Source organism: Canis aureus, chromosome 22 (assembly GCF_053574225.1).
Source record: "Canis aureus isolate CA01 chromosome 22, VMU_Caureus_v.1.0, whole genome shotgun sequence".
Taxonomy (NCBI): Eukaryota; Metazoa; Chordata; class Mammalia; order Carnivora; family Canidae; genus Canis; species Canis aureus.
In genome coordinates, this window is record NC_135632.1 from 21,657,034 (window position 1) to 21,672,496 (window position 15,463).

At 36.2% G+C, this 15,463-nt stretch overlaps 1 protein-coding gene across 4 annotated transcripts in view; it reads left to right on the forward strand.

Annotated features, from left to right (window-relative positions):
* Positions 1–15,463, forward strand: part of RYK (receptor like tyrosine kinase) — an 88,820-nt gene that overhangs the window by 51,086 nt on the left and 22,271 nt on the right. For 3 of the 4 annotated variants that reach the window (XM_077865082.1, XM_077865085.1, XM_077865084.1), the window contains exons 6-10: positions 769–913; positions 4,581–4,681; positions 8,464–8,598; positions 10,077–10,163; positions 13,783–13,852. In XM_077865082.1, coding sequence (XP_077721208.1) covers positions 769–913; positions 4,581–4,681; positions 8,464–8,598; positions 10,077–10,163; positions 13,783–13,852 — 538 coding nt within the window. The remainder of the gene's footprint in view (positions 1–768; positions 914–4,580; positions 4,682–8,463; positions 8,599–10,076; positions 10,164–13,782; positions 13,853–15,463) is intronic. The other variant, XM_077865083.1, reaches the window with a different exon arrangement.

The window sequence follows — 15,463 nt, forward strand, 5'->3', positions numbered from 1 at the left end:
CAGTAGTACTAGCTGCATTTCAAGGGCCTAATAGCCACAAGTGACCAGTGGCTACTCTATTGGACAACATACTACAGAACATTTCTGTAACTGCAGAGATTTGTTGGACAACACTGCTATACATACATCTAAGATTTGTGACTTTTGTACTCATTAATGAAAAGTTTTCTTTAAAACCCTTTTTAAAAGCTCCTTCAGGGATCCCTGGGTGGCGCAGCGGTTTAGCACCTGCCTTTGGCCCAGGGCGAGATCCTAGAGACCTGGGATCGAATCCCACGTCAGGCTCCCGGTGCATGGAGCCTGCTTCTCCCTCTCCCTCTGTCTGTATCTCTGCCTCTCTCTCTCTGTATCATAAATAAATACAAAAAAGACTTAAAAAAAAAAAAAAAAGCTCCTTCAAGGGAGCCTGGTTAGCTCAGTTAAGTGTCTTCCTTCAGCTCAGATCAGGATCCTAGAGTTCTGGGATTGAGCCCCATGTTGGGCTCCTTGCTCAGCAGGGAGTCTGCTTCTCCCTCTCCCTCTGCCCCTCCTCCTGCTCATGCTCTCTCTCAGATAAATGAATAAAATCTTAAAAAAGAAACCCTCCAACAATATTTTAAAAATTATGAGAACTTGTATCAATACACCACTGGTAACTCATCAAAGAGTGGGTACATGAGATGAAAGTATTTTTTTACAGAGAGTAGGATACCCATTGTTTATATTGGTCATAGAGAAATTGATAGTATTTGTTTAAAAAGCTTAATGTGCTTTTCATTTTTATTTCAGATGATCCTGTACATGCAGCTCCGACCACTTCTACTCGTGTGTTTTATATCAGCGTGGGAGTTTGCTGTGCAGTAATATTTCTTGTAGCAATAATATTAGCTGTTTTGCACCTTCATAGTATGAAAAGAATTGAACTGGATGACAGGTATTATATCTATTTGGGGAAAGGGAAAAAAGTAAAGGGTTATTTGCATTTACATGGGAGCCCATGCACACCCATGCATATGGTGCACAGGGGAAGAAGGAAGGATAATCAGGTCTTGCCAAAAGAAAAATGATTCTCTTTGGGATTACTGTCATTGTGTTTTTCTGATTTTATTTAAAATTTTTTTTGAACAGAAATTACAGTTTCTTAGTTGGTAGATCACATTTTGCTCCCATCCCCTTTAAAAAGTGATTTTATTCCAGACTCCTAGTACCTTTTTAAAATAGCCCTGTTTCTTCCTCCTCATTCATTCTTCTGTCATTATCCATTCATCTGTCCATCCATCCAGTAAACATTTATTGAGAACCTGCTGTGATTTAAACCATTGGTTCTCAACCTGGTTGCACATTATAATCATGGGTAAGCTTTTAAAACATGGGTGCCACCTTTCAGAGCTTCTGAAGTAATTGGTCTGGGGTGGTGTTGGGGCATCAGCATTTTTCTTAAAGTTTCCTGGATGGTTCTAATGTGTAGCCTTGGAGATATGCTGGGTTAGATATACTAAGTGCTGGGAATATAAAAAAATTAATGATATACTTTATAGCTTTAAGTATTCATCACTGACATTAACCTATAATTATAAAAGTTTATAAATTTGATGATTATGATTTGTGTAGTATACTGTCAAAATAGAAAAGGTGCTTGCCCCAGCCTAGATGGGTCAGAGATGATAGGGAGGACTTTATAGCCAAGATAGGGTGAGAGGTATAGATAGAATGACAGGTTTACTTTCCCAGTACATAATTCTCATTTTCCTCCTCAGTGATTCCCACTTGGTTACTGAAAGATTCCAGCTTCATGATTTGGCTTTCAAAGCCCTCCATTATGTGGAGAGGTATCTCCCATACTTGTTGAACCTTTCTTACTGTACCCCTACTTATGCTACAGTCACATGATTATGTGTTCCACACTTTTGCCCCATAATTTGCCCTTTAGGACTTTAGTCATGCTTTCCCCACAGAGGTCCCTGCATTTTCCACCAGTCCAAACATGTTCCTTCTTCAACTTTCAACTCCCTATTGCCATTTCTTTCATGAAGTCTTTTCTAAGCCTCCCAACTGCCCATTTGTTCCTTCTCTGTTTCTCTACCTCTCTCTCTCTCTCCTATCCTCTGCCTCTCCTTCTCCCTCTTTCCCTCTCTGTCTCTCTTTGGTACCAGTTATCGTACTTTATTCTCCTGTAATAATTTTTTGTGTACTTGTCTCTCCTACTAGACTGTAAGCCTTTTCCAGTTAGGAAGCCGAATGTCTTACTCATTGCTGAATCCCTAGGCCTACACAGTGTCATATGCACAGTGGATAGGCATATTTGTGGCATAAACAGAAACACAAGGAGACAGGGAACTTGGTTGGATTCAATACCTGCCCCTCTGTTTTACTTGCTTTATCTGAGCAGAGAAGGAAGAGAAAGGAGATAAGAATGAAAAGAGAAATACATGGGTGACATGTTTCAGAATAGGTTTTGTGTATATGATGGTGTTGAAGTTAGCATTGGGGTTTATAGAGGAAGAAATGGCATTTAGAAGCTTCTGAGTGGGAAGTAAGGGAACAGGAACATTTAGATAGAACTTTGAGAGGATACCAGTACAGTTAAAGGAGTCACTGAGGAGCATAGCATATAGAAGTTTAGATAGACACATTTTCCTTGAATGTTTACATGTGTGCTAGGGCTGTGAAGACACATAGGCCAGAGTTGTGCAAAAACTGTCAGATTCTATGGGACATGTACCTCAGCCCGCTAAAATAATCAGTTACCACTCATGCATTGGGGATTCTGGTTCTTTCCATTTTCAGGTAAAGTTTTCTAGACATTGCCTGAATGAAAGCAACTTACAATATTGCGTGTTTTCAGAGTATAACCTAGTGGATAAGACCATCAAAGAGCCAAAATGTCTCTGAATTCTCTAATCAGTTTTATGGCTTCTTGAAAAGGTACTCAACATCTTTGTAGGCACTTCAAGAATTCTGAGGTGGTACAAGAGTGCCATCTACTGTTCAGTTACTGGGGAGAAACAACCAGTAAATAGTTTTGAGTCTGGCCATTTATATCACCATCAGGGTCTATTGGTTGCAAGTAATTTTTAAGGAATAGTTTTACATTTATTATATAACTGGAGCCTCAGAAAAATCCTGGGAGGTAGATTTTCTTAGTCCTGTTTTATGGGTAAGTAAATTGAGGTCCTTTATTTTCCCCTTTTGCGGGGAAGTAATATTTCTCTTCCCTCCCCTGGACTTTTAATATTAATTTTTAGTCTGATCATTGAGTAGTACTTAGAACTCTGAAAACAGTTGCTCTTTAGTTCCTTATCATTTTAAGGATTGAGGATACATAATATTAGTAATAATAAAAGTAAATGATAATTTATTAATGTATGTTTGAAGCCAGTGTATTCTTCTAAATGCTTTACTTATATTATTTTTCACATATACCTTTTAGCAACCTTGTCAGGAGGTAGAATTAGGCTCATTCTAAGCATGAGGAATTTGAGGCTACAGAAGCATTAGTTTGCCTGAGGTCATACAGCTAGTAAAAGGTGATTTTGGCAGTTTTGATTTCAAGGTTTAAGCTCTTCACTGGACTGCTGCATACCCACTACATGTGTAGCCTCACATAGATCAGTTCTCAAATAGCAGCCTTTTGTCATTATGTGTTTTTTAATCACTGGGTTTTGAAAATTTAGAACAGTTCTGTGAGCTGTGGTCAGATAAAAGATTTTGCCTTTTTAAGAAAGTTGGGAGCCTTGAGTTGGACTTTGGTGATCCTATAGCTAAGACAGGCATGAGAAGCCTATCCTGACAGTCTGGTATGACTTCCTGCCATCTGATTTCATTCTTCATGCTGAATTTCTATCCTTCACTTCTCTACTACTACAAAATTAAGAGCTGAGGTAGTGAAACTCAAATATGGCCAAGTGTAACCTGGGATAAGGCTATTGCCCACTGAAGAGACAGAAGTACATACTTAAGAGGTATTAATTTGTGGTAATCTTGAGTAAAGGGTTAGCAATTACTTGAGCCTACCATCTTCCAGATCTCCCATATTATCTAAAGAATGTGGTGTAATGGAATGTTTCAAGTACTAGAGAATTCTGATAAGTTCCATAAATTCTAAAAAGGTAGGATTGAGGAAGAAGGAAAATGTATGTGATTCAATTAACTAGAGCTAGATACGATAGCTCTTGAGCATGTTGGCCTATTTGATTTTGGACCATTAGTGAAAGAGGCCTGTAATTCTCCTCCTTTTTAAAAAAGCAAACTAATTGGGATGGGTTCTTTTCCTAAGGGATGACCCATAGATCCCTAACATGTCTTTGTGTGAGGTTCAGGACTGCTGTCTATGGTGTCTGAGGACTAATACTTGCATTTCTGAATGACTGATAAGATGAAACTGCTTGATATTGTGGAGCTAGCAGAGAAAAAAAGCTCTACTTTATGGTATTAAAATTTCAACATGGAATGTTTGTGACGGACATCCATGCGTTATTGTGACTGCCATCAAGATTTTAAGCTGGTTATAATGGCTGCATGCATTTTTGAAGATACAGAAAAAGGAAATTTCTCACTGAAGCTGACTTATCAGTTATTTCTCTCTTAAAACTTGTTTGCAGCATCAGTGCCAGCAGTAGTTCCCAAGGGCTTTCTCAGCCATCTACCCAGACGACTCAGTATCTGAGAGCCGACACACCCAACAATGCAACTCCTATCACCAGTAAGAGTTAATTTAATTCTAAAGATGATATAGTAAAGTTGTCTGTGGTCTTTTTGCCAGCAGTACCTGTGTTGTTAGTAATTTGTGGGGCATGTGTACCATTCTGTGTAGTACATGCACAGGATTAGGCCTGATCTTCAACTTCTGCTTTCTAGAGCATTGAGGGGAACATTCTAAAATTGGAGTAGTAAAAATATAATTTATGTTTAATTGCTAGAATTAATTTGGGGGAGATTTCCATAGATTAATTACATTAAAAGGGATACTGAATCACTTCTAGAGAAATTCAGAAGGAATATTTTCAAGTAGTTAGAATATGCCATTGAGCTGTATGAAAACTGTTAGATTTTAATAAATTGTTTGATAATCTTAAGGGGTATGGACTTTACGTCATTGTTTAAAGATTTTATTTATTTGAGAGAAAGAGCATGAGGGGTAGGGAAGGGAGGGGCAGAAGGAATGGGAGAGGGACAAGCAGACTCTGTGCTGATAGCAGAGCCGACCGATCTCAAGACCCTGAAATCAAAAGACCCTGCTTAACTGAGCCAGCTAGGCACATTGTTTTTTGATTATGATAGGAAGCTAGCTGCCATTAGAATTGAGAACATGGAATCTGATTTTCTTTTAAAGATTTTATTTATTTATTTGACACAGAGAAAGAGAAAGCATGAGTCGGGGCAGGGGCAAAGGGAGAGAGAGCTCCCTGCTGACCAGGAAGCCTGATGCGGAACTTGATCCCAGGATCGTGGATCATGACCTGAGCTGAAGGGAGATGCTTAACCTTTTTTTGTTGTTTTCGAACAGGATTTTGGTGAAAGTTTTTATATTCTAACAGGTTGATGTTGGGGAAAATAATCATTCTTAGTAAACAAGTTAGACATAATGAAGAATCAGTCTTCACACAAATAAAACACAACATAATCATCAGGATAAACAGTGGACCACAAATCAGGGCTCAATTCAGTAGTGTTATTGATTAATTAGGTTCTTACAGGCAGTTATCTTCCTTGGGCTGGCATTTACTTTTAGGTAAACTAAGATTATCTGCCCTTCATCCAGTGCCCTCTTGTGGTCTTTCAGTACTGTTTCCCATTAAAAAGAACTAGGATTCTTTAGGGAAGTGGACGATTTCAGGACTAAGTCAGGAATGGACAAGATAAACCTGGGCCACGTAGAGATGGGTCATTTGAGCATCAAAAAGAATGACTGTAGTGGATTGAAACATTGAATATGTAAAAATCTGTAAGTTTGTAATGATAAAAGTTGATCATTATGAGAGGTAACTAAGGCACCAATAATACCTCATTCTGATGACTGGCTATATGAACTGTATTTCATATATCAGCAGTTTCAGTGTAACCGTGTAGTGCTGGTTGATGAGGGAAAATGCTTGCTTACAGAAGAATCCTACCTAGTAAATGTGAAAGGAGCGAAAGGATAGAATTAGAAAGTCAGGGACACCTGGGGAGCTCAGTCAGTTAAGCCATCTGCCTTTGGCTCATATCATGATCCCAGGGTCCTGAGATTGAGCCCCACATTGGGCTCTTGTGCTCAATGGGAAGCCTATTTCTCTCCCTCCTGTTCCCCTTGCTTATGCTTTCTTTCTCTCTGTCAAGTAAATCTTTTTTTTTTAAAGAAAATCATATTTGCAACTTCCGTTAAAATATTTGATTCAGGAAAAGATCATCAGTGTTTAAAATCCTGTGAACAAAGAGAAATCAGATTGTCACAGCCTGATTCTGCTAATGAAACTTTGCATCACTAACAGTAGGACAACTAGATATTTTGTACTCCGACATGTTATATACCACCCATGGAGTACTTTGTCTCCCCTCCCCACTCCAGGAGTTAACCTGGACCTAATCACGGCTGTGGAACTGACTGGCAGTTTGCAAGAAATTAAAGGGATATTTATTTGAGAGAGAGGGAGAGCATGAGCAGGGTGAAGGAGCGGGGGGGGGGGGGTCGGGTGGAGAAGCAGACTCCCCATTGAGCAGGGAGCCACATGCCCAGGATCCTGAGATCATGACTTCAGCTGAAGGCAGCCACTTAACCAACTGAGCCACCCAGACATCCCACGAAATACAGGGATAGAGGAACAAGTTAAATGATACTGGAAGAAGCAGATGTTAGACATTCCCCAGGATAACTGAGCTGGTTTCTTTAATAAGAGTGGCAAGAAAAAGAAAAGGGGGAAGAGGGAATGCTTAAGATTAAAGAATTTAAAAGAAATCATAATAGTAGTTAGCATCACTGCCAACGAAAGAAAGAATTATATGTTCTTCAGAAGATACGATCATAGTTATGAAAATAGTTCGGATTATTCAGAAGAAACACATCATTGCTTTTAGTGTGCAGATGTCAAGCTTTGCTCATTAGAGTCAATTTTTGATTGTTACTATAATCTTGAAGAAGTAGATTCGATTATTCTATGCTAAAAGCAAAATACTTTTCAAGACTCAGTTGAAATTATTTATTAAACTTTTTAGTTACTATCGATAAGAAATATACTTATTTTTTATGGACATTATCTTGAGATAGATCGTTCATTTATTTTATATGGCAAAAACAAACATTTTTAAAAAATAAAATGGAAATCCATTTTTGTACAAATAAAAAACGACAAAGAAAGGAGTAAAAAACTGTTTGAAGACATAATGACCAAGAATTTTCCAAAATAACAAAAGACAGCAGACCACAGATCCAAGAAACTCCGAGAATTCCAGGTAGGATTAAACATAGACAAATACAGACACACACCTGTAAGTATCCTGTTCAGACTGCTGATCGGTGGAATCAGGTGTTGTCAGCCTAATCTGTTGGTCACAAAGCTCCCAGGCCTATCATCTAGATTTTGTAGCAGCGTGTTGGTGACCATCATCTAGGTCTGCTAACTCTTTAGGGAGTTTTCTTCCCGTATGTTTACCAAAGTGCATAAATCTTAGAGGTACCATTCAATTTCTACTTGCTGATACGGAATCCTTTTATTCTAACATTTTTTTCTTGGAATGAAAAGTTTAAGTTATGGTTAGATTCTTTTGTTTTTGTTGTCATCATGGCAAGAATGAGAAATATGGGAGCTGAAAAACCAATGTATCTCACAGTGATACGACTAGGCTGTATAAATATGAGATTGATTAAGTTGATCAGGTGTTTTGTTAGAAAAGGTAGTTTTACGAGCATCTTTTCATTTGAAAAGTGTTTCCTAGGAGACTATACTAGAAACCCTTTGGAAGAAAACAGTCCATAAAAGGGATTGAGTTAAGTCCTGTGAGTCAGTGCTTATTTCTTTTCTTTTTTTTTTTTTTTTTAAGATTTATTTATTTATTCATGATAGACACAGAGAGAGAGAGAGAGAGAGGCAGAGACAGGCAGATGGAGAAGCAGGTTCCATACCGGGAGCCTGATGCGGGATTCAATCTTCAATCCCGGGACTCCAGGATTGCACCCTGGGCCAAAGGCAGGCGCTAAACTGCTGAGCCACCCAGGGATCCCCAATCAATGCTTATTTCATGGCTGAAAGGCAGCTGAAGTGGTGGTCATGGTAATATTCATTGTTTCATAGTGTTTCTTCTTTTAATTACTCATTTTAAGATTTTGGGGTAGGTGAAAGTGTTTCTTTAAAATTTAGTGTGGCCGTTTTAAGTTCATGTGCATGCCTTCTTCTTTTTATGATTCTTACATTTATTTATTCCTGTGACTTGAGTCCTGAGGTTTTGACTGAATTAGTTGACCCTGATGGCATAATAAGGGTATTTATATTTCTTGGTCTGGCTTTGTTGGCTCCTCAGGTTATCCTACCTTGCGGATAGAGAAGAACGACCTGAGAAGTGTCACTCTTTTGGAGGCCAAAGCTAAGGTGAAGGATATAGCAATATCCAGGGAGAGGATAACTTTAAAAGATGTACTCCAAGAAGGTATTTATTATCTCAAAATCAGTTTCTCAAGGAAAATTTAGACTATAAATTTTTTTTATTTCAATTTTTAAGAATTTTATCTCTTTGTGTCTAAGGATAGTTAGAAGTACACAATTTATTTCCTTTATAAAACTGATTTTCATTTTCTCTTTCTTTTGATCTTTAATTTGCCTTAATATAGCTTTGGCATAATTCTTAATTTTCAAGTATATTAAAGCATTCATGTTATATTAGCCTTTATTATCTTTAAATATATTTTTGTTCTTGTTTAAAGATATCACTACCTAGCAAACCTGTTTGCTGTGACAGATAGTATGGGGGCTCTAGCAGACAGAGCAAACATGGGTTTTGGTGTTACACCCAACTTCCAATCCTAGTCTCACAATTTATCATCTGTGTGACCTTGGAGAAATCATTTAGTGTCTTCCATGTCCAATTTCCTCTTCTCTAAATTTGGACTATGATGTCTGTTCTTGAACTGGTTGTGAAGATTAGATGAAATGATATACATTAAGTGAACTAACACACAGATGTTTGATAGATGTTATTACCCTCCCCTTCCCCAGTTGCTGGTCCTTGTTTTCTTTCTTGAGTTTTAGGTTATTAATTGAAGAGATGCTGACAGAAGAGTATAGAGATTAATGATAAAGTACCTCATTGAGCCCCTCAAATTGTTAAATAGAGAATTACCTTTTCTTTCCCCCTTCCACAAGCCAGTTTGGAATGTTTTGAATGCATATGAGTCACTCTGAATTCACCTCTTAGTTGAGATGCTTATAGGTCAATCACAGCAAAGAGAGAGGCTTGAACTACCACCCTCAGTGACAAATAGTAATTAAAGGAAGCACATTTTTTGGACTGTTTTTGAATATATGAGGGGAGTCCATTTTTCTCTTTGTTATTATTCGAAGCTAAGCCTAGAAATTCATAAATGCTTCTATGGATACCCCATTACTGATTTCCAGTGTTCCTGGCTATATCATTAGTTTATTTAGAATAATTCAGAAAGAATTTTCATATATTTAGTTTAAATATGGCATTTTAAAAGCACATTAAAGCATTAAAGTATTTCTTAGTTACAAAGAATTTTTCTTTTAAAAATTTATTTTATTTTTAAGTTTTTATTTATTTGGCAGAGGGGAAGCATAAATGGGGTGGGGGCAGAGGGAGAGGGGCAGAGAGCTGAGCAGAGAGCCCAATACAGGGGATGCTGGGTGGGTGAGGGGATGGCTCAATCCCAGGACCTTGGGATCATGACCTGAGCTAAAGGTAGACGTTTAACTGACTGAGCCACCCAGGTGCCCCAGTTACTAAGTATTTCTAATAGTCATTTAAAAAACAAAGATTGGTTAGAGTAAGGTTGTTGATCACGTATGCCCTTGTTATGTTTAAGTTATATTGTGCCAGGTAATTTCGTACTTAAAATTTTAGGAAGGTTGTCATACAATGGTCTCATTAATTATTATTTTTCCTTTTAGGTACTTTTGGACGTATTTTCCATGGGATTTTAGTAGATGAAAAGGATCCAAATAAAGAAAAACAAGCATTTGTAAAAACAGTTAAAGGTAGGATTTTTTCCATTTTAGAATGCTTTCCTAAGGTGAATCATGCCAGTGAAATTCTGTCTCAAATTCTCAGTCTTTCCCAGACCTTTAAGTCAGTCTATGTTAATTTAACTCAATAAGAGGAAATTTGAGTTGTTTTTGTAAGGTATAGAAAATAGAAGTCTAATAATTTAAGATGTTAAAACACTTACTAGGTATTGCCCAGGCTTGTAGTTTAATTATATCCATTTGACCTCATTGTTGCTATATTTAATATTGTATTTTTTTTCTAGGTAAAATTCTTTGTTTTTTCCCTCTTAAAAACATTGTTACTAGTTTTTCCTCCTTTCCTCTTTCCCTCTTTCCCTTCTTCCCACTCCCAATATTGCAGTCTAATAAAGGATTTTAAAAAATAAAAATAAGGTACTATGAGTCTGAAAGTTAGAAGGTGCATAGCCTTGCTTACCTTTCCCCCACTCCCCCTGCCTTTTTTCTGCTATTATATATAATGCTGCAGAAAATACCCATGTGTGTATATCTACTTCTTGGCTTAGTTTTGTAGGTATGACTAAGTTGGCATTGCTGCCCCAATTGTATTTACATTTAAGATTTTGATAGATATTGTCCAGTTGTTTGTTAAAGGGTAGCACTAGTTTATGTTATCATGAACAGAATACCTATTTTCACATAATATCCTTTTGGAGAAATATGATGTTTACTTTTTTACTTTATAATCGATATTTATTTATAAAAGCTTAAATCTTAGTTAAATCTGTTTATTCATTTTAAGAGAAAGAAAAATGTGGTAATTTATAGGGTGCTTAATGTCTGACAGTGTATGATATAGACTGAGATGACAAGATGTTAATTTTGGAAAAACAAATTTAGCATTTTGATGCAGAAATTGAGAGAAAAATTAAATTCAGTTTAACATGTAGGAGGTGACAATTTTATGAACTTTTTAAAGTTAATTTATAAGAACTTAGGTTTCTAAATCTTCTTAAATGAATTCATGGAAAGTATGAAGGATTTATGTTTATGGTTTCTAAAAAGTTGTACTAACCTAACAAAAAAATGTGGGGATCCCTGGGTGGCACAGCGGTTTGGCGCCTGCCTTTGGCCCAGGGTGCGATCCTGGAGACCCAGGATCGAATCCCACGTCAGGCTCCCGGTGCATGGAGCCTGCTTCTCCCTCTGCCTATGTCTCTGCCTCTCTCTCCCTCTCTCTCTGTATGACTATCATAAATAAATTAAAAAAAAAAATTAAAAAAAAAAATGTGGAAGTTGATTTCTTTTAATTTAGCAAATTGGTTCTTTAAGGATGCTGCAAATATATACACAAACACACACTCAACTTTTATGTTTTCTAAACAAATGGTTTAACTTACTATACTGTTCAGTATGTATTTTATTTACCTACTTCTTCTAGCCTGAAAGCACTTTTAAAGAGTAATATTTAAGTTAGGTCCACTAGGTTTTCTGACTAGTTTTGAAGGATATTTTACATATTAGTCTTTGAAAATGTAAAATTTGAACCCTCAGTTTAATAGCTGTTGACTTTTGTTACATTTTCCCCCATTTTTTTTTTCTTTTTTTTTTTTCTTTTTTTTTTTTATTGGTGTTCAATTTACTAACATACAGAATAACACCCAGTGCATTTTCCCCCATTTTTAAGGAAATATTTCTCTGTAATTTTAATATTTCTTCTGGGGTTTATACATAATCTATGGACAGTTTATAACCCAGCTGTTACTAATTTGTTCTGAATGAATCTTAAATTAGCAGAAGAGCTTTCTGTACAGAATTGGATTGATTTAAGGTTGGAAGGGGGGAAAAGGGGAAATAATAGTGATAAGAAAACACAATGCGGATACTGGAACTGTTTCACAAGATAAGATTTCCCCCTCCGGATACACTTGAAATTGTAGTCCCTTGGTTGTTTCTGTGCCTTACCACTGTAATTATAGTGTTCTTTCTGAGCTAGCCGGAAACAAGAGAAAGCACAGTGAGTCCTTAGCCAGGATATGGTTACGGTTTGCATGAGAAATAAAGAGGAAGTGCGCTGACCGCAGTCCTTGCCTCAACTCCATACAATTGAGTATCTATGAGATTTATTCTTTTGGAATTTTTTTTTTTTTTTGAAGCTATGTAGAGCTGACCAAGGTCGTTCACAAATCCATATACTTTGTTACATGCCACACAGAAGTGCAGCTTAAAATGCAAGAATTAAGTGTTTAGAAGATTATTGCCCTTTGCTTTTAGACATAAGCAAGAAATTACAGTTTGGCTTCTTAAAAAATTCATAAATTTGCAGACTTAATGGACATTCCAGTAGAAATGTACAGAGATTGAAATTAGGAATCTGAATTTCACACAGTGAATATTGTGAAATTGAATTCCATAAAATTAATTAATTTGAGGCTATTGGTGTTAAAGCCTTGTTTTATAGCTGCTAATATATTGCAGTTTAGAAATAAGTATTTTTTATTTCTTTTTTTCTTATAATTTTTGGAATGTAAACATTTTATAGTATATTTTTCAAATTTATACATCTTAAATCTTTCAATATTTAAAATTAAGACTTGAACTAGACTAGGAAAGCAATCCAGAAAAATGATTTTTTCTTACTAAATGGATACAATTATTTTTTTCTCCAATCCATAGTATTCTTAGATCATCATCCAGTTCAAGTGTCCTCTGCTTAATAGAATATGCTCTTTAAAGTTAAGAATTTGAAAAAAATTATACATAAAATGACATGCCCTAAAAAATTAACTTTTACTTCTGTCTTGGTACCAGTTGGCAAGAAAGTAAACAATTACTAACTTAGGTGTGGACTTCTAACTATTACTAGCTTGCAATCTGTAAAAGACCCTCCAGTTCTCAAATCGCCTTGGCCATAATTTAATTAAAATTTATTTAGATTACAGAAGGAGAAATAAGGACACATTCTGCCATTCCTAGATGATTCTAATTTTTGAGCAGTTTTTAGACAACTAGAGTTTATTCTAGTAGACATTGGTGTGAAGCACCTTTTCCAAAGAAGTACAAAGTCTTTCAAGTTCTTGCTCTTTGTCCACCCTTTTTACATTCTTTCAAAGGTTTTAAACTAAGTGAAGTTGTCTGGAAAAGTGGACCTGCTAGCAAGCATGGAATAGAGTGATTCCAGTTAGTTTTAGAATGAAATGAAATTTGTGATTTCTTAGCTTCAACAGCTCTACTTTTAAGGAGTGAATGTGACACAGACTCATAGTGCCTGACTGCAGTGTCCTGGATTTTACTCTTGGTTCAGTATTTTATTAGGTAGGCCTGGGATGTGGATCTTGGATCTGCCAATCTTTGTATCTTTTTCTCGGTCTTGTAGCATTGATCAGAACCTTTAGGGATCCCTGGGTGGCGCAGCGGTTTGGCGCCTGCCTTTGGCCCAGGGCGCGATCCTGGAGATCCGGGATCGAATCCCACGTCAGGCTCCCGGTGTATGGAGCCTGCTTCTCCCTCTGCCTGTGTCTCTACCTCTCTCTCTCTCACTGTGTGCCTATCATGAATAAATAAAAATTAAAAAAAAAAAAAGAACCTTTATAAAATATTATTACTACTGTTTTTACTGTTGACATACAAATTAGTCTTTTTCTTTGTATAGATCAAGCTTCTGAAATTCAGGTGACAATGATGCTCACAGAAAGTTGTAAGCTACGAGGTCTTCATCACAGGTGAGAGAAGAACCCTACCCAGCATTAAAGTGTTAAGCATGGTAACATTGTTTGCTACATTTTTATAATAAGAATGTTGTGATATGTTCTGAATTGAAAGCTTTTTGGAATAGCTTATTTTTTTTAGAATATTAAAGTGAAATGCATGCTCAGTGCACAAAATTTAAAAATGAAGTATAAAGAAGAAAATAAAGTAGAGTATGTAAGTCCACATCTGGATAAACATAGCTAAGCTTTCAAGAGAATTTTTACATATTTTGTGTACATGTTTTCCTTTAAAAAATAGAATAGTAAGATACATATATGTATATACTAAAAAATATCTATGAGATTTTTTTTTTTAACATAGAGTACCAAAGACAAGCATAATTAGCACCAGTAATCCCATTTCCTAAATTCAGTGATAGTTTTAACATTTTGCCTTTTCTGTTTGGTGTATATATGTATGTCCACTATCCATCCAGATGGTACATAGCTATTTATGAGTGTAGAAATATTTTAAAGTAAACTGGACATCTCAACATTTTCAATTCACTTCCAGCATGCAATCCTCCCTCCCCACAATGAGAATGTTTGCATAAATAATCATAACAGCATTATTATCTTTAACAAGGTTAATGGGCTTTTCAATATAACAAAACAATGTAGCTAACTCTTCATATAAGTCACTATGAATTCATGTTCTCATTTAAAAAAGATATATAGGGATCCCTGGGTGGCTCAGCAGTTTGGCACCTGCCTTTGGCCCAGAGCGCGATCCTGGAGTCCCCGGATCGAGTTCCGCATCGGGCTCCCTGCATGGAGCCTGCTTCTCCCTCTGCCTGTGTCTCTGCCTTTCTCTCTCTCTATGTCTATCGTGAATAAATAAATAAAATCTTTAAAAAAAAAATAAAATAAAAAAATAAAAAATAAAAAAATAAATTATATAGCAGTTCATTGAATGGATGTACTGCATTTTATTTAACCACTGTCTTGTCATTAAATCATGTTATGGTTTTGAAAAAATACTGTAGTTCCATATAAAGAGCTTTTTAAAAAAATCTTGATTATCAGTCCTCCTCACAGAGCTATAATGAAAGCTTCTACATTCTGAGACAAAAAGGGCTTAAATATAGTATTGCAGTATACAGCAGTATCAGTATTTTGGCAGGGCTTTTGTTGTTGTTTTTTTTAAACAGCATATAGAGTCAGCTTTGTTTATATGCTTATTACAGATTTGGTTGTGTATGTTTAAAAAAAATGGGACAGTGACCCATCCTTTTTGGAAGATATTTATAAACTTCTGGGGATAAAAGCACATGGAAAAGTGATGCATGCTGCCTTTTGCATGCATTTTAATTTCTGTGTACTTTGAGCAGTTACTTGGGTTCTGCCAAAAAATAAGATGACTGTGCAGAGTTTCATTTTTGAATTTTGTGTATACTTTGGTTCATATTTGAAAGAATTTGAGAACCTGAAAAGAAAGCAGCAGTAGTAAGATCAATAAAATGTTAATGAAAATCAGACTGAGTTTATGGCATTGTGATGATGTAAGAGGAAACAAGCCAGCAACAAAGATACAAATATTTTTGCTGTGATTGAACATAAAAATCTCTTAGCTTCTGAGCAATT